General features: G+C 40.3%; 1 protein-coding gene across 1 annotated transcript in view; it reads left to right on the top strand.

The window, feature by feature from the left end:
- The window catches only part of WDFY3 (WD repeat and FYVE domain containing 3), a 137,147-nt gene that overhangs the window by 58,295 nt on the left and 58,833 nt on the right, over positions 1–20,019 (top strand). The window contains exons 14-21 of the mRNA XM_082482030.1: positions 4,250–4,427; positions 6,883–7,097; positions 7,639–7,751; positions 9,857–10,088; positions 12,763–12,863; positions 13,954–14,172; positions 17,819–18,000; positions 19,535–19,766. Of these exons, the coding sequence (XP_082338156.1) occupies positions 4,250–4,427; positions 6,883–7,097; positions 7,639–7,751; positions 9,857–10,088; positions 12,763–12,863; positions 13,954–14,172; positions 17,819–18,000; positions 19,535–19,766 (1,472 nt within the window). The remainder of the gene's footprint in view (positions 1–4,249; positions 4,428–6,882; positions 7,098–7,638; positions 7,752–9,856; positions 10,089–12,762; positions 12,864–13,953; positions 14,173–17,818; positions 18,001–19,534; positions 19,767–20,019) is intronic.

The raw sequence follows: 20,019 nt of genomic DNA, 5'->3' as shown, positions 1-20,019 counted from the left end.
GACTTACAAGCCTGTGCAAATGATGAAAAGGAGATTTTTCCCAGAGATCCCAGGGAAGGAGGCAGCCATTTGTTATCTGGAGATGCAGGTTAGGCAGAGATTTGCTTTTGAAGACTAGAAAGACATTTGAAAGACTGTGGGTTATCTGAGGTGTAGGTGCCATATGTGGAAAATACAGTCATTCTTGCTTGGTGTATGGCTTAAAATATGCATTGGGTTTCATGTTTGGAATGTAAAATATTTTGCAAAGGGAAGCAACCAAAGCTGTTTTTGGAAACTGCTTTGAAAGGGAATGTTTGTACTCAAGCAGGTTAGTAAAGAGAAGCCTTTTTCTGTCTTGCTGAGTGACATTACCCAAGTCATACCTGGGTATTCTGCAGGGACTGGCTCGGACAAGGCCACTTTCCCAATAATCCAGAACCTCTTAGACTGTTTGCTTTCTTTTCTAGCACTGAGGCATTTAGGAACAAACATAGCAGTTGCGTTTCATGGAGAAAAACCTTAGCTGCCAAACTCCTTTTCCTCTCATTAACTCTGAAGAAACTTGAAAGAAAGCAGTGTTTCCTGTGGAGGCTTTTTGCAGCTTTGGTCTCGATATTAACCTCTAGCATTATGGATTGCCCTTTCCTTTACTATATTTTGCTGTTCTGCCAGGTGTAACTGGCACAGCTGCTCAGGTTCATTGAATTACTCAAACACACAGGTATGCGAAGGCTTGCAGCAGTACACATGCAATGCCTGCCAAACAGGAGCTGATTCCAGGGTGTAATGAATAAGAGTGCCAGATGGGTAGTTGACACAGCCCAGTGATTAAAATATTAATATATGTTTATATGAATAGAATAGATATGTTGGCTTTTTTTTTTTTTTTTTTTTTGTAGTACTGAAAATGCAAGCAGTTATTTTGAAAACTGTGTGGTATAAGGTGAGGTAAAGATTGGGTAGTTTAAAAGGTCAGTATACCTGTGGGGTGCTTTAGGCAATTCGGGTAAATACCAGTATAGTAAGGTACTTGCTGAGGTAAAGTAGTGCAGTTGACATGGATCTTGACAAACGAAAAAGGCCTCTGGGCGATAACAAGTTGTGTAAGACTCAAAGCAAAGTGGACATAAAGAATGATTATGCTGGCCGGGGTGACTTTTCAGATCCTTTCTGTAAAAGCATGTTTTCAAGTTAAAAAAAAAATAGGGGTAGGCTTTTCAGAAAGTCTGTTTGAGCAGCTGTCTGCTTTCTCACGGCTGTTCAGCATCATGTTTGTCATTCCTAGTGAATTCAGTGCCAGTAGCTGGGATCTTCCTAATTTCCTGAAATAAGCAACTTGGGGTTTGTAGTCCAGTATTATTTGATTTTCTTTTTTTCTCTTTTTAAATGTCAGAAACAGTCAGATTCTGTCAGAGCTGACTCTTCTGAGAAAAGTGTTTGCTTTTCTCTTATTGTTTTCTGTCTCCTTTGCTTTGCTTTCCCTGGGATCTCTGTTGTTGCTATGGCCTGGTTTTCTGCCTTTTGACTCGTGAGACAGGTGCCTGAGGGACAACCCTGTGTCGTGTGGCTAAAAGAGCAAGCAGACACAGTGCACACAAATAATTCTTACAAACAAAACCAGTACCGTTCTGTTTTTGCACACAGTCGAGAATGGTTCTGGATACCTAGATATGCTAATATCTTGTCTCAGACATATCTGCCACTTCTCAAAGTTGTATTTCCATGAGGAGTGGTGTCCTCCAAGTGTTAACCTTTATGTAAACAAGGTAGGTAGGACTCCTCCAGCACGTGCGTTAGGATGGCGCTATGTAGCTGTCCTCCCTGTTACCTGGAATGCATTGTTCTTCTACACCTCCTGTATAATTTGAATCAAGAACTACAACTTTGCCGGTTGTTTAACTGCTGTAAATTTTGGCAGAAAAAAACTTAACTGGACAGGGCATTCTCATAATTTTGGGGGGGGGAGGGACTGTTTTGTGTCTGACAGGGTGAAGTAGAGTGTAGCTTTGACTTTCAAATACTTTTTGCCATTTTTTTTTACAAAGTTTGGAAGGTGACCCCTCTTGGGGAATTATATGCAGAGGGCTTATGTATGATGAATCTTACATATTTCTTTCCAGACGAAAATGGTGTTACAGTTCTCATCAAGGGTTGTATTTAATTATATAATTTAAGTTTGAATCATACTGAGCAATGGCTCAGGTTTTTATTAGGCTCTCCCTGTACTATTGTGTTATAACCTCGTAGTTTACCTAACAAAGTGAATGTGGTAGTGCAGATCAGGATGCTTGGAAGTAAAATTTGTGCTTAGAAGTAGACAGAAGCTTGATCTTCAAGAATGTCTTGGGGAGTGGAATTTCACTAGACTGAAGAGCATTCTTAAATACAAATTAATATTTAGTTTTTAAACTGTATCCTGTAAAAACTTGCATTAAGATGCTCAACGTGACATTGGAAAGAGGTAGCAGTTTTCTTCTTCGGATAAAGACCAGTGCTGTTAGGATCCATGAGAAACAATTGCCCATGTTTCAATCTCTGAATTAAGACAGAGAAGAGGGTTCAGACAACACCTCTCTATGATGGTATTAGCAGTTGTTCTGCTGTTCTTAATTCCATTTAATTTTAAAAGAAGCTATGAAGTCTTCCTCTACCTGCCGGATGTTTCAGTCAGTGAGTCTGCTAGAGAAGTTTAGGAAACTGATGGTTAGAGAGTTTGTATAAAGACTAGAAAAATTGATTCAGGCAGATTTTTTTTCTTAGTGGTTGGTTACAATAGAATTGCCATACTATTTCATGTTTGCTATAACATTAGCTGAATGACTAAAGCATCAGTGTTTTGATCTTTCTTCAAAAAAATCTTTTAATAATCGTTCTTGGATTATTCAGATGCCAAATTGTTGTTGATCTGCCATGAGCCTTTTGAACCGGAACACTTCTGTTGGAACGTTATTTATCCAGCCTATTTTCCAGCCAGCGCAAGAAGATTGCGCTGTAATTCTTAGTGTCCTGCCTTAGGCTAAATATTCCATTGCCTCAGCCTTCCCCCCTAAACAACGATTCTTGCTGGGGTGGGTGTGTGTGTTCAAGATGCAACCTTAAAAATGCGTAGGACAGAATTACGCTTGTAGCCTTCCTCATCTCCCACCTATGTCCTGTTTCTCCCAGGAGAAAAGATTTCCTAGTTAGAAGTGCCTAACAGATGAGGCTCAGTGAGTCTCTGAGTGTTACTTCTGTTAGGGTTAGGGGTTAGGTGAATCTCTCTCACTGAGAATAGGAGAGAGGAAAAGCCTCTTTCAACTAATTTGATAGGAAGACGCCCATTTTTAGCTGGTTTCACTTCTTGTAAAACAGCAGGCAGTATTTGATTTTCAAGAAAAATTGTTACATAGAATTTGTTTTCTTCTTACAGACAAGCATATATAATAAATACTGTAAGAATACGAGTGGTTTTGGTTGTGGTTTGTTGTTTTTTTTTTTTTTTTGTGGTGAGCATGAGCCTTTCGAGCTATCTTTTGCTTCAAAAGTACCATCTTGAAAGCATATGTTCAGTCAGCTGCTCATGCTGCTTGTGTGTTGAATCTTGTGCTGAAAGAAGAATGGCATCAAGCTGATAACTGAGAGTTTCAATGGAAATGCGTCTACAGCTCTCAGCACAAGTGGTTGCTTCTAAGTCAGTGTGTCAAAGCCTGTTTTCTCTGAATCAAACTAAAGTGGCTTAATGGAAAACTAAATTGCCATAGCAATCATGGAAGGACTGAGACCATATGGACTGCTGGCATGAGTGTACAATGAGACCAACTTTCTGTTCCTGTAGGCTAATTGGAGATTTCTGAGAGTTTTGTGATAGCACGTTTTATAATCAGTTGTTAATGAAAAGCAAATGGGGATAAACTTATTCAAAGCTGAATTTGTCTTCCAGAACAGTCTGCGTGGTACCTTGCATGCTACTGTTGCTGTGTGCTGCCACTGCAACTAGAATGAAAAGAGAGAGGCAATAAAGGCAACCTTTAAGTTCTTCAAACTACATAGCACCTGGGGAAAAGACTTCCAAGTTCAAGCATAGTGGAGATATCGAAACCGTTCCAGGTTGTCTTTGGGGAAACATGTCCAACAGGTTTAGGAAGAGGAAAGTACTTGATCTGTCTGAGGGAAGAGAAAGGAGGAGGGGAGTAACTTCCATAGGCTATCTCAACTTTACAGTTGTTTGAAAAATGCAAAGCTCATAAGAGATGGATGTTGTAACCATGTGATGTTTTCTGTTCTGCAGGCACGCATATCACTCTGTTTCAACACCTCCTGTTTGCCCTCAAAAAACCATAGCTGATGTGAAACTCCAAACAGGATCCACATCCGTACAAAGCTCTGATGCGGTCATTATCCACCCTGGTGCTATGCTCGCGATGCTGGATCTTCTGGCCTCTGTTGGATCAGCTACACACCCAGAGGTAAGGAAAAACATTCTGCTCTCTTAAGCTTTGAGAGTGACAGGGAAAAAGGATGGCTGTGGGAAATGGGAAAACCGATGATGTCCTCTTGTTTTGTGCTGAGAAACTAATACATTTCACAGACTAATTGAATAACTGGTGACATAGAGGTCTGATAGAAATTGTTTTATTTCAGACGCTTTGTTTTGTTTGCCTCTTTCAAACTCCTGGCAACATGTAAATTGAAGGAAATGTCTGAAGCGGCCATCAGATAAGTTTCCAAGCACTGTGATTCATTCATGGTTTCCCTGATGTATCAGATGTTAATGTGTAGTACGAGGAGGACACGGGACTGAACATTATAGCTCAGTGTATATGTGCTGTTTGAAATAGCTGAAATATGTTCTAGTTCCAAAATTGTACTGCCTCCTTTGTACAATTCCCAAACCAGAACCTCCACTGATGGTTTGTATATATGAAGGATTTGTTGGACATTTTTTGAAGTTGCCTAAGTATTTTTTGTTTGAGATGTCTTCCCTGAAGAACACCATTTATTTTTTTAAAAAAGAGTTCCGAAAGTTTACAAGAATGACTAGACTTGATTCCTGTTTCTCGTCCTCTACCAGTGATGAGTGTAACGACTTTCTGTCTTTGGGGCATTAATCTGGCAGTTATGTTGCATATATCTTAAATTTTGTAGAGATGATGATGATGGGGAGCAGAATGAAGCCCCCCAAACCCAAGGAGAAGTGCTTAGCAACCTGCTACACCACTTAGGCACACACAGGTCTATGGGGCCAGATGGGATCCATGCAAGGGTACTGAGTGAGCTGGCAGAAGTGCTCACCAAGCCACCTTCCATCATTTCTCAGCAGTCCTGGCCAACAGGGGAGGTCCCAGTTGACTGGAGGTTAGCAAACGTGACGCTTATCTACAAGAATGGTCAGAAAGAGGATCCAGGGAACTACAGGCCTGTCATTCTGACCTCAGTGCCAGGGAAGGTTATGGAGCAGATCATTTTGAGTGCCACCACAGAGCACGTACAGGACAACCAGGTGATCAGGCCCAGTCAGCAGGGGTTCATGAAGGACAGGTCCTGCTTGAATAACCTGCTCTCCTTGAAAACGTGACCCGCTTAGTGGATGAGGGAAAGCCTGTGGATGTTGTTTACCTGGACTTCAGTAAAGCGTTTGACACTGTTTCCCAGAGCATTCTCCTGGAGAAACTGGCTGCTCACAGGCTGAACAGGTACACTCTTTGCTGGGCAAAAAACTGGATGGATGGCTGGGCACAGAGAGTGGTGCTGAATGGTGTGAAATCCAGTTGGTGGCCGGTCACAAGTGGTGTTCCTCAGGACTCTGTATAGGGGCCCATTCTGTTTAATGTCTTTATCAATGATCTGGACAAGGGGATTGAGCGCCCCCTCAGTAAGTTTGCAGGTGACACCAAGCTGGGCAGGAGTGTTGGTCTGCTTGAGGGTAGGAAGGCTCTACAGAGGGATCTGGACAGGCTGGATTAATGGGCCAAGGGCAATGGTATGAGGTTCAACAAGGCCAAGTGCTGGATCCTGCACTTGGGTCGCAACAACCCCCTGCAGTGCTACAGGCTTGGGGAAGAGTGTCTGGGCTACAAGACAGACATTGAGGTTCTGGAGCGTATCCAGAGAAAAGCAATGAAGCTGGTGAGGGGTCTAGAGCCCAAGTCTCATGAGGAGCAGCTGAGGGAACTGGGGTTGTTTAGCCTGGAGAAAAGGAGGCTGAGAGGAGACCTTATTGCTCTCTACAACTACCTGAAAGGAGGTTGTAGCAATGTGGGGTTCACTCTCGTTTTCCAAGTAACAAGCGATGGGACAAGAGGAAATGGCCTCAAGTTGTGCCGGGGAGGTTTAGATTGGATATTGGGAGAAATTTCAGCCCTGAAAGGGTTGTCAAGCATCAGAAGAGGCTGCTCAGGGAAGTGGTTGTCACTATCCCTTGAGGTATTTAAAAGACACATAGATGTGGCACTTAGGGACATGTGGTGGACTTGGCAGTGTTGGGTTGATGGTTGAACTCGATGATCTTAGAGGTCCTTTCCAACCTAAATGATTCTATGTTAAGTTACTGGGAATAGTTTAGCAGTCACAAAAATAAAAGTTCTTAGTACACTCTAAGCACATAGAACTTCTAAACTAACTCATTTCTGCTGGTGAAAAGGAGAGGTTAGTTTAACCATCCCTACTTGAAGTGTCTTTCTTTACAATGGTCATGGTAATATTTCATATAATTTATCCTTTTTCATAAAGAGATGGAAGTGTCTCTTCACGCTCATGCGCTCACACCCTCCCAACACACACACACGCATATGTTTAAGTATAGGATGTTTTGTGTATTTATTGCTAACAGTAGCTTCCTTTTCATTATTATGCATAAGGGCTTTCTTTTATTTGCCTTCCCAGTTTGCATCTTGTCAAGTTGTGTGCTCTTTTATTTTTCAGCATGCGCTGGATCTCCAGCTGGCAGTGGCCAATATCCTGCAATCTCTAGTACACACAGAGAGAAACCAGCAAGTCATGTGCGAAGCCGGGCTCCATGCACGACTTCTACAAAGATGCAGTGCTGCTCTGGCTGATGAGGACCACTCGCTGCATCCACCACTCCAAAGGATGTTTGAAAGGCTGGCCTCCCAGGCGCTGCAGCCGATGGTGTTGAGGTTAGAAAGATAGCGCTGAAGTCCAGTTGAGCTGATCCCTGCTGCCTGCGCTGATGCTGGCTGGCTGTAAATGGCTTGGCTTGGAAGAGAGCATAAGTGACCTTATGTGGTAGTGATACCCCAGCCAAACAGGACACATGGATTAAAAAAAAGCTGAGGTCACTTACCTCAGCCTGTGGTCTGCCTTTCCAGATGAGTTCAGCTTTGCTGAATGTGCATCAGTGAGCATCCACATGTTCTCCTGCAGGACGTGGCAGCCTCCTGCCAAGTCTTTGGAATGAAGAGAAGGGAATTGGGACCTTTATTTTAACTAATCAAATAAGTTTGATAATGTGAACTATAGAAAGCATGTGTTAAAAACTTAAAGTTTTGAATGGATCAAATGTGTTTCTTGTAATTATTCATTTGTCTATTTTCTTACTTAAAAGTTATGTTTATTACAAGTAATTGCTGTCTTTTTTAAGAATGGTATTAGATTTGGTGTCATTCTAGGCAAGTATATAGACAAAACAATTTGTAAATTTTTTATTCTCTTTCTTAGGGAATTTTTACGCTTGGGAAATCCTTTGAATTGCGGAGCTTGGGACAAAAAGCTGTTGAAACAGTACCGAGTGCATAAACCCAGCTCACTGAGTTTTGAACCGGAAATGAGAAGTAGGTGCTGAAGTGCTAGAATTTTGTGTAAAGAATGCTTCATTGACATCCTCCAATGGCATACTTATGTACAATTTGTAGATAAGCATCTGTAAAAACCGAAGTTCACCCCAGCTTAGTATGAATGTGAAATCATCAGAACAATTTGATTGGAAAAATTTGTAAAAGCAGGGGGAAATGTAGTACTCATATTTAATATATATCTGGTGAGGTAACTATATTATTTTAGGAACAGTAACTAGTAAATATGACAGTAGTTTGCTTCTAAGTCTTGAGTAGATCCTGAGTTTGTGGTTATTTAACAGTAAAAAGAAAAATATTTTTCTCAGAAAATTTCACGTGCACATCATGTGTCATTAAATCTATGTAGTGTCTCTCATGAATTCAGTAAGGTGACAGGTAAGATAACTGAAATTCTACATATTTCCGTTTATTTCAGCTAGACTCAAGAATCTGGCTCATCGTTAGCGTCACTAGTAATGAGAAAGAAGTAGAGAGAATTAAAAAGAAAAAAAAGCATAATTTACCTGATCTGGCAGAATCTCAATCCAATAATAATTTCTCTTGTAAAGAGGTAGAATTTGGAGTTGGTACACCCACTCTTAGCCAAATAAGTTCAGCAGTTCCTTATTAATCATGAATTTTTCATGGTAAATGTTTACAATGGTTTTACTCCTTGCTAGTTTTCAGCATGTTTACTTTCCTAGTATATTAAAATTGAAAAATTGAAATCTTAAGTAGTATGCAGTTATGAGCACATAGTAACTTAATTTTCAAGAAAAAGGACAGGCTTACATCAGCATTAAAAAAAAAAAAAGTGAGGGGACAACACCATGACAACTCAATTTCCATTTTAGCCCAGGAATTAACGATGGGAAGGTATTCACAGTGTATTTTGATAGGGTATTCACTAGATATTCTTAGAGTATAGATACACATGTGTACATGTACGCAGTGGAAATTTTCATTATACCTTTGCGTGGTATCCTGTAATGGCAGTTCATCCATCTGAGAGAATACTCCGTATTTTATCAGCTCCGATTTTCACACTGGGAAGTTACATCTGTTTTTTAGCTGTCTAATGAATCAATCTGATAAACTGCACTGAATGTCTGTAACGGATGGATTCCTCCAGCCAATCCAAACCTCTCTTCTACATGCATTCTTTCTTGTTATTATCCACGTGTCGTAGAGCTTGGGAGTAGCTGTTCGTGTAGTATAGGAGAGTCTCAGTAAATGGTAATATGAAGAAATTATTGATAAGTTTCCAAAGCATGTGATATTTATTTCTGTGTGTCAACTCAGTCATCGTATGGCTAGTTGTAACACATAGTTTAAAATACCTTAGTTGAAATGTTTGAATTATTTCAAAGGAACTAGAAAGTATCCTGGATGGTACTGAATTACAAACATTACATAATGAAATAAATAAACAAAATAAAATAACTGAATTCATGTTATATCAGGTTCAGTACATTTAAAAAGAGTACGAGAGATAAAACTTGTCTCTTGGCCAGTGTTTGTGTATTTATTTATTATTTTTAATAGGGTATTATCACAGGGGAAAGTACAAAATGAAAATTGTGAAAATGTGAGTCTGAAAAGTTTTTAACCTGGGAAAGAGAAGGCAAAGCTAGCATCTGAATACCACAAGTTGTGTTAAATTTCCTAAGCTAAGCTTAGTGACCTTTCTGCGTATTGGAGTTCTGAGACTTTTAGCTCGGAGTTATTGCATCTGAAAAACACGAAGCAGAGGTTTTGCTGCCTATTAAGTCAGGTAGCAGTAATATGCCTGAAACGGAGCCTCTGCAAAAGGGACGCTTTTGCGATGTTAGGTAATGGGATGGCCTCTTGTCTCAATTTTTTAGCTTTACTACAGACTTTCTGTAATACCTTGTGCAAGATGCTCGTCTCTCTGCCTCAGTTGTATGTTTTTCTAATGACAGCAATGCTTCCCAACTCATAATCTTCTGAGAGGCTGAACTAGTTGATGATGGTTAACAGTTCAGCTATTGCATTGGAAGCAGTATTTGAGAAGTCCAAATAAATAGCCTGAAAATGCTTCCCTTTTGCAATGCTATGTTGTTTCTTGGCTTTTACTGTAGATAGCATGGTTACCTCAATGGAAGGTCTGGGTTCTGACAGCGTCTTCGGTTTGCATGAAGACAGCCACTATCGGATAAGCAAGAGCCTGCTCAAGCCAGCAGAAGGGAGCACAGTACCCCTGACGAGAGTGAAGTGTTTGGTTTCCATGACAACCCCACATGATATCAGGCTTCACGGATCATCAGTTACACCGGCATTCATTGAGTTTGACACGTCTCTTGAAGGGTTCGGGTAAGGTTCTACAGTGCTCTCAAATAACATGGGGCACAGTGCAATATTTTCTTTCTTACTTCTTTCAAAGAAATACTTGTAACTTTTAATGGACTGTTTGCGAAACAGAAACAAATGAATTCTGTAAAGACAAGAGAAATACGTCAGGCCACATAAATTTCCACTCTGTCATTTATTAATGCCTTGAAACCAAATACTTGCTTGCCATGTGTGAAAGAAGTACGTATGTATCTAAATGTTGATAGTACTCTCTCAATTCTGGATTTCATGTGCATTTTAAAATGTAGGAACGCAACATACCGTTGCAGAAACTCATTAGTTGCTAGGATTTATGTGTGAAATTTCGATGACCCAGATGCTCTGAAACCCGCTTAAAATTTCTGAAGAACTTTGGAAATGCAGAAGTGGGCAAATCAGAAATACAAGTAAAGCAGAGAAGGTGGCTATGCTGAGTCCAGATAACTGGAAAAAAATTATTATTAACTGGAGGTGTAGCCCGAATAAAATGCTTAACTCATTTTTTTCTTTTAGCACTCAGTATCACTTTCACTTACTGTTTTCGTTCTCTAATTAAACACCTGCTGAGTGAGGCATTTTATGAAGATCATGTAGTATGATTTAACTTGACTGTTCAGAAGATGAAAACATGATGCCATTCTCGGCATCTGTTTAAGGAACATGTTTTGTCTTTTTGGTTATAAAAATTGGAATAGAAAAACCTCAAAACACTCATTTTGTTCTTCGCTAAGGGGTAAATATCTCAAAAATTGCTATAAAAATTCAAGCCAATAGTATAAGGAACAGGTATTCCTTAATCGCCTGCAGACTGGTCCATAGGCAGAGGCTCGCAAATAGGCTGAAAGCTAGTATCTTGGAGAGGGCGGTGTGCTGAGTTACACACAAGTCAGACAGTTGTGAATGGCACCTCAAATAACTTTTCAGAATTTCCCAGAAGCTTAAAAACCTTGACTAAAATACTTATTAAAAGGTCTGTAATGGCACGAACCACCAAAAAAGACAACTGCTGTAAAGCCCAAAAGAGTGTGACAAATTCCTATACGAGATGAGAAGCTCCTCAATGTTTTTGTTAGTCTCTCCTTTAAAAGAATTGTGAGAAGAGGTAAACATAATCTGTTGTCCATGGCTGTACCACAATTTCATAAAACCAGAAATGGCTCCACCTGACAGAATCATTCATCTTGTCTTTTTCTTTCCAGACCTAATATTTATACTACTGTGTTTCTTAAATCTATTTCTGTTCTGACATGGACTTTGACAGAGCCACTTGCATCTTAGTGCGCTTGTTCCAGTATATTTGGGATGACTGGTCTGAGCAGAGTCCAGCCTGGATGTCTGGGAGCTCTGCTACTCTGTCATTCTCTTTTCAGCTTTGCAAAGCAAGGATGCATGTAGCCTTCATATCCAGTATTGTCAGGGACAGACTTTTCTTTGAAAACAAATGGTGCTCAAAGCTCTGTTCTGTATCCTTCATAAGAGAAAAGAAAATGTTTTCGACCTAAGAACAACTTAAAATAGGTTAGTAAAATGGATTGTCACTGTGGATGCTCCAGGGGATTTGTAGGTGCTGCTAAAGTGTCCAAAAGTAATTTACATAATACAGCTGTGACTTCTTGTAATTTCAACGGGTCACCTAAGAAGGTTGCTATAATCAATAAAAAAAATAAATTCTAAAACCTTGTTGGTCTGTTTTAAAGTGCCAGGGTGTTTCATGAATTCACTGGTTGGCGTACGCTTGCAAGTTATCTGTGTAGTAACACTGTTGACCATGGGGGAATCAGCCAGAGAAGAACATTTTCAAGAGGGAGGAAGAAATATATAATGAGAACTGTAATCAAAAGAAAGATAGTAGTGACTGCTGTTGCTTTCAAGATGGGTGGTTAAGTTAACTTACAGCTTACGTGAGAACAAAGTAACTCCTAGCTCTGTCAGGCAACTCAGCTACAGTATACTTTAAATTATCCTGATCAAATGTAAATGTCAACAAAATAATGAATCTTCAGCAAGTGGAAGAGCTGTTGCTTTGCCTCTAGTAGGACAATCTGTACAAACTGAAAGCTGAACTGCTGGGGGGATTCATTCCAGCTTGGGTAGGCTGGTCACTGTGAAACCATCTGGGCTCTTAAAATCTTTTATTACTTAAGCAGTATGGCAACAATCCCTTATATCTGTTGTATCCACAGCATCGGTGGCTCTTGTAAGGACCAAATGTAGCTACTATGGTGAAATAAGATGTTGCTGTGAGAGTGTACATACTTAAAATCAAAACACCATAGTATTCAATTACCAGATGCTCTTTGAATAATTAGCTATTCCAGTCTCTTTGAGAATCCAGAACATCTCAAAGGCTGCAGTGGGTTATGGCTGTTCACAAGGGAGCATCTTACACTATGGAGCCACATGGGCATAAGTCTTTGCGCCTTTGCACCAGAGACGTATGCTGCCAAAGCTCTTTGCACTGGAGATACTGTTTAGCCTCACAAGGAGAAATCTTGAGAATTCTTTTCTGCTTTTCATGGATAGTATGTATTCATGAGTCAAGGAGAGTGATGGTGTGCTTATTGTATATTTTGCTATGCTATATTTGGTTTGTATTAAAGTCCGGTTATATCGACTTTCATAAACTCTAGAGTGTTACTGGTCTTCTGTTTAACAGCTGCCTGTTTTTGCCCAGTTTGGCTCCCCATAATGCACCTACAAATAATGCTGTTACAACAGGACTTATTGATGGTGCAGTTGTCAGTGGAATGGGAACTGGTAAGTACTCGACTATGACTGTTAGCAGTGTTTCGTATCTGATGTTTAGTTCTTTTATATTTCTTTGTTAGCCATGAAGTGATAGTATGGTGTTTGACGTTGTACACTCATAATTGAGAACTTCTTGTGTGTGTTTCTGTTGCTTTTTGCCCCCAAGTCAATGAAAAGCAATATAAAATACAAATGCATGGTTGCTTTAAAATACAAGACTTTCAGCAAGAAGGCTAAATTGTAATCAATAGAAGAACATGAATAATGAACCTGGATGCATTAAGAACAAGTTAAGGTAGTAGCATGCAGAGCACAGCAGATGTGGAATGAATTGTAATGCTGTACTTGCAGCTTTGTTCTCCTGAATTCTTGACTGAATTTATTACAGGTGTAGTTACACACATCATCACAAAAATTCCATCTAAATTGTTTGCTATCTGCTGTACTTTTTTACTGTAGGGTGAACAGCCTACAGGAACCTGATGTGTTGCGGGGCTAACTGAACATGATCGCTTAGTTTTTAGTCTGAGCACCTTTTTTAACTAAGTTGAAGGTTTACTGCAGTAAGACAGAAGTAGTGTTAGACAGTAGTTGAAGTCTGCGCGCTCTTTGTTCTGTGGGAGCACCCCAGGAGATAAAATGGAGTCAGGTGTATGTGGTGGAGACAACATACTTCAACAAAGTCTTCAACAAAGACTTCTTCAGTGCGTCACACCTATGGAAGAAGTATCTCATCATTATATTAGCAGTTTGTGAGGGCTGACCCGTTTCCACTTTTTTATGTCTAGGGAACTGAAACTGGGTTGTGCAGAACAAGCTGAGCTTCAGAGTTGATTTTTGTTTTTAGAATAGGAGGGAATAGTGTGCAATTCTTACTTTACTTTGTTTTGAAGGAAATCCCTCTGAGCTACCTTTATGTGACTTTTCCTCCAAGCTTGAATTAGAAATGAAAGTAGTAACTTTGAAGTCCATGAAGGAAAAGTTTGAGAGAGCACAGCTGGTATTAACTGAACTGATACGAAAAAAGGAACAAGAACAAGCAGGTATCCTACGTACTAGCTACTGCAGCTATATAATGGGCTTTCATTTTTGTTTTTAGGTGAAAGATTTTTCCCACCGCCATCTGGTTTAAGCTACTCAACTTGGTTTTGTATTGAACATTTTAGTACGTCTCCTAATAACCATCCTGTGAGACTTCTTACTGTAGTGAGGCGTGCAAACTCCTCGGAGCAGCATTATGTATGCCTTGCCATTGTTCTATCAGCAAAAGACCGGTCACTAATTGTTTCAACTAAAGAAGAATTACTTCAAAATTATGGTAAGAGTTGTGTCATGTCATCAGCTAATCCTGACAATATTATGGGGATGCAACAGCAAGTTTATTTTGAACTTAATATCTAGAAGAATTGTGCGTGGTGGAACTTTTAGTTGCAGCTTCACCAGCTCCTAATGGGTTTTGACAAAGGAAAAATGCAAAATGTGAACATTCATGTAGAAATTAAGGAGCTTTTATAATTTCCAAAGAAGATTCAATGTCTGCATATAAAGAAAAATTTCTGCCAAAACGCTAAGTATAGATTTATAGAAGGGATTACATCATTGGTTTTGGAAGGTTTTTGCCTTTTATTTGTCTTGTGTCATTCATTTGAGACATCATCTCTTGAGGTGCAAATGCTAATTATCTTTGCTTTGAAGAAGTTTGGAAATAGTAAACTAACAGGTTGTGAAGGCTTTTTCAATCTGGATAGTCCCAACACTGGAGGGCTATTTGAAGGCAGTCAGTCATTCACTTCATGTTTTAATGCTGTGATGAGTTTTCAGAAAGAATTTGTAGCTTCATTCAGTATCTGTGATCAAAGGTAGAATTACAGGAGGAGCAGTGAATATCTAAGTGAACCTGGTGAGGCCAATGAATTTGCTAGAGGGAGCTATTGGTGCAGTTGGGGGCTTCAGGTTCAGCCATCTCCTGCCTTGTCCTCCATCAGAACCTCCAAAAATAGTCAGTTTTGACACGTTGTTTATGCACCATGGCTGTGGAAGTGCTGAGAGGAGCAGGGCAGCCTTCTGCATATGTTTCAGGCTTAGCTCTTTACCACACCAACACGCTGGGTTACAAGCGGTTATCAAAAATCTGTTCCTGCTTCTGTTCTTTTCTTTTGATTAGCAGCCACTAATGAAGAATTTATGCCGCTGTTGTTATTAACAACAAAAAAAAAATAAACAGGAAAGCAGACTGTTACAGAATATTCCTTATTTTCATGATAAGCAGACATTCGCATCATTAACTGCAGTAGTTTCTCTTAGTGGAAGTCAGGTTCAAAACCTAAACCATGAGCTGAAGACCCATAGTATAAAGGAGGAACTAAACCTCTTAAACTGCAAAGATAACGACAGTATTTTTTTCTCAGAAGACCAAACTGTTATAAGAGAGAATTAAATAAGTTTATCTTCATATTAATTGCTTTAGCCTGTACTGGAGCTATAGATCCTATGTTTTTAAGCTGTAAGCCCTTTTTATCTAACTCTTCAAAAGAGATTGGATTTGAAGAGGCTTTGTCAGAGAATATCTGAAGGTCTCTGACTACAAAGACTGTTTTTAATTGAATGGGATACTTTGCTTTACTGGAGTGCCACCCTGTTGTGGCTAAGTTGTCGTTGGTGGTGTACTGTCAAGTGCTGAGCAGGTGAGTACCTGAAGAACTGAGATGGCGGGCCAAGCAGTGTGGGGACTGAAGTACTGACTGTCTATTGTAAGAATAAATGGGGTGGCTTAGGGCTCCTTCTTGTGAGCAAGAATTGTACTCAAAGGTGTTTAGCTGCGAAAAAGAATTTGGGATTATTTTTATATCTGAAAGTTAGTTCCAAGTACTCTGCTTTTATCATTTCCCTTGTGCTATTTCTGAAGAAATGAGTGTTCTGCCTGTGCAGGTGGCTACTGAGGTGAGATTAGCGGTTTCTTTTCCTTCAATATGAAAGAATGAATAGAGATCTGAAAAGCTCCTGTCTTCTGTTGAAGCATTCCTTCTGTTCAACTTCTGTTGAAGTGTTGAAGGGTGTTTTTTTTTTTTTTTTTTTTGGGGGGGGGACGACACTTTCAAGTAGAGTGTGGGTCGTTCAGCTTTGTGATGGAGAAGCTAATGCACCTGCAACCTGATCATGCCCTCTGGTATGAAGTCAAAGGATGCCTTTTAGAGAAATTTAAAAATTGTGTACTGAGAACTAGTGTATTTCAACATTCAGGAGAAGACAATTTAGCACCTTTTAGTGAAGAAAGACTTGGGAAATTCTTGAAGTGTAGGTGGGTGAATTGGAGATGGGTGGTCAGCAGCTTGTAGTTTGCAGCCCCTGCGCAGAGGCTGGGAGTAGGTTCCTCTGGCCGTGTGTCTGGAAGGCAGGCATCCGTCTTCAACTCCTCACTGTTGATGCAAGGGTGGCTGATGGAGCCACGGGTGCAGCTCGCTTCACCCCACAGCAGCTGCTGCTCTTGTCAGGCCAGCAGCCTTACAACCCGGGCTCCACTGCTGATACAGTGGAGGGAAGGCAGGGGTGACTCTTTGCAGTTACAGTACCAAAATAGAATGGACAAGATGTTGTGAAGTCTTTGTTTTGACTTGGGCAGAAATGTCTCAGCCCTGAGCTACCCCTTCAGTAACAGCACTTCAGAAAATTGATTTTCCTTAGAAGTGCAAAAAGGGAAGAAGAGAAGCCACCATGCTGAGGCTTGAGTTACAGGTACCTGCGGCCTGTGCGTGATGTGTGTCTTGCTAGCCAGACGTAGTATTTGCAGCCTTTATTAAGGAAAAAAATATCTCACGCTTTCAGGCTCATCTTTAACTTCATTTATGCTTTGTAATTTAGCATGATTCAGATGCAGGTGCCTTGAAAGGCAATCTTTTTACTTGTGTCTTCTTTTGTGTGTAACCTAATTGTTTAAGCAAGATAGAGGTAAGCTTATACTGGGTGTCTGTGGCAAGGTGCTGGGAGGGCAAGAGAGGGCTTCTGTAGGTAGAAACCAGGGCTGCCCTGTGCCAGACATGGATGGTTCCAGCTAGCTCCACAGCAGACCCCCTGTGGGACAGCTGAGCCCAGCAGCCAGGCTGGTGGCACCTCTGGGAAAACATATGTAAGAATGGATGCAATGCTGCACGGAGTGACAAGTAAGGGAAAAAACGTGAGAGAAAGCACCCTGAGCACCCCAAGGTGAGAGCAGAAGGAGGGGAGAGGATGCTCCAGGTGCTGGAGCAGAGATCCCCTGCAGTTCCTGGAGAGAACCACACCAGAGCAGGTAGTGGAGCCTGTGGAGGAGACCATGGTGGAGCAGGGAGAGAAGTATGAGGAGAAAGTCTGGGGAGTATGGGTGTGTTTTTCTTCACGGTGTGAGACAAGTGAAAAATAGCTCTGTAGGTTTGGAGAGACATCTGTTATTTCTTGCTGACTACTGCTGTAAAAACTTTTTTAGAAAAACAGCAAAAGATCTTTCTGTGACTTGCATGGTGGCATGAGAAATTTAATAAAAGCTTAAGCAAACTAGTTATTCCAGATAAATTTCAAAGGGAGGGTAAAAGGGGGGAAGTAAAATGTAATTGTTAAACGTCTAAAAGAACTAAGGTAAAGGAAGGAGAAACCTGTTGTTGATACTACCAAAACTATACTAGTTTGTTAATGTGCAAGTATTTAAGGATGTTCAGCCTGTCAAACTGTGACAATCTGGTCTTGAATACTTTCTCAAAAAATCTGATCTCATTCTTTCAGTTCTTGTATTTGAAAGTCTAAAGTCATTCTTGTTAATCATATGACTTCATTCATATCTTGTTAATTGTATTTTTGTTAACTACATGCTTTCTAAACATTTGGCTTTGAGTATTGCTATAGATTGTTTGCATAAAGTCTAATGACATATTCATCTGTTTTAAGCTTCTTACAACATTTCTGCTGGTGCTCACTAACTGGTACTTTTCCTTTAGTTGATGACTTCAGTGAGGAATCATCATTTTATGAAATTCTTCCCTGTTGTGCCCGTTTCCGCTGTGGTGACCTCATTGTGGAAGGCCAGTGGCATCACCTAGTTCTGGTCATGAGTAAAGGCATGCTAAAGAACAGCACAGCTGCGCTCTACCTTGATGGACAGCTTGTTAACACTGTTAAGGTAAAATAAATCTTTAAATCCTCATTTTTACTGGTTGGAGTGATTTCTCTCTGCGCATATACATGTGCAAAAAAACCCACAGAAAACTAACCAATAAACCCCACTCCTCCCTCACCCCTGCCAAAAAAAAAAAAACCCAAAAAAACCCAACCAACCAAAAAACCCAAAACCACAATAAAACCCCAAAAACAAAACAGCAAAAAAAAAAACCCACAACATGAGGAGCATTGCAAAAAGGGATCTTTGCTCCCTACACAGCTCGGAGCCAGCCTTAGTCTTGTTAAGAGGGAAAAATAATGAATACTTTCTCAGGCATGAGCAATAGTTAGGCTAAAGTGAAATGGACATGTTGCATTGAATGTGAGGCAAGCGTGGCACAGCTATGCTGCTGACTAGATTAATTAGAAGGATCATAAAAAGCTAAAGATGACTTATCCCAGGACGACGTAGCAGTTCTAACTTTGAATAATAGAGAGATTACAGATTAAGACTGCTTGGCCAATTTATTTAGGTTGTTCCTTTCCCAACCCTGTTACTGCCCCAGAAATAGCATCCCCTTGTCAGTGATAGCCACTGAGATGTCCAGTGTTATTGTAAATGAAACATGTTTAGTTGTAAAGGTGGAAGAAACACATTTTTGTTGTTAGGTGAAAGAAATGGAGAAGCCAAAAGCAGAGAGCAGTGAAGAGCACTGTGGACCTGTCCACTGAGCACAAAATATCCCTGACCTGTAACTGATAACTAAAGAGCACCTGGCAGATGTGGGCCTTAAGGAGAAATTAGCTGGTATTACTGTACTGCTATAGGTGAAACAATATTTTGACTTTGAAAGTTTACCTTTCAGTATTCCTTTTGCAGAAAGAGGACTATAGTAACTTTACTTGTTATGCTAATAGCTGTAATACACAAGCATGTATCTGGCCATACGTGACTACATTCAATAGCTGGTAACAGAACTTCTTTTAAAAGGTAGATAGAAAATGCCTGTGAGAGTGTCATTGTCATTATATATAGGCCAGCATCTTACTCATGTATTTGTTTTATTGCCATCTGAAAATCTTACCAAATTGAGTTCATCAAATTTGCGCTTTAGCTCACAACAGTGTAATTACCCAAAGGTGTGTTTTCACTGGCTGAAAAATGAGGAGAAAGAGCACAAGTTTATGAGATCGTCTTACTGCTTTTGCAAAAAATAATGGCTGTCACAGAGCACCATGTTTTTAGAATCAAGATACAGCCTCGTTCTTTTGCGTTTTCAAGCACGGAACTCCTATGTTCTCATCCTGTGTTTCCATACACACCTTCATCTTTTGATAGCCACTTACCTGCTTAGCTTCCAATCTTTGCATTACCATCTGGTTAATGTTCTTCACTGACTTTTGCTGTATGGTATTATAATACCATGTGTTGCATAGCAATCATTTGGTATGTCCCCTGGTTTGCAAAATGCTTTCCCAAACTTCTGACCTGCCTACTTTCTTTTCACGGTACCCATGCTCTCTCATTAACTTCACTGTGTTTTTCTCCCTTACAGCTTCACTATATTCATAGTAGTCCTAGTGGGTCTGGTTCTGCCAATCCACCTGTAGTCAGCACTGTTTATGCCTATATTGGCACGCCACCTGCACAGCGCCAGCTCTCTTCATTAGTGTGGCGTTTGGGCCCTACGCATTTCCTGGAGGAAGTTTTGCCTGCCCCGGGTGTTAGCACCATTTATGAACTGGGACCAAATTATGTTGGAAGCTTTCAAGCAGTATACATACCATGTAAGTACAATTCTAGTAACTTGGTACAGGTGTAGTGGAATCTTTTGTGTGCATATTGGCAGAAGAGGTGAGAAAGAGTATGCGATAGCAGAGAGGAAAAGCTAGATGTTCTTAGGAAGAAGATTAGTAGTTGCTATTGAAGAAGATGATAGAAATCCACATTACTGGTTTAGCGTACTTCTGGTAGTTCTTGTACTGAGATGACAGAAGTGCTTGTATTCCTCACTTCGGTTTTAAACCAATTAGAAATGCT

This window comes from Vanellus vanellus (assembly GCF_965231255.1).
Source record: "Vanellus vanellus genome assembly, chromosome: 4".
NCBI classification, from domain to species: Eukaryota; Metazoa; Chordata; class Aves; order Charadriiformes; family Charadriidae; genus Vanellus; species Vanellus vanellus.
This window is presented reverse-complemented; position numbering and strand designations above follow the sequence as displayed.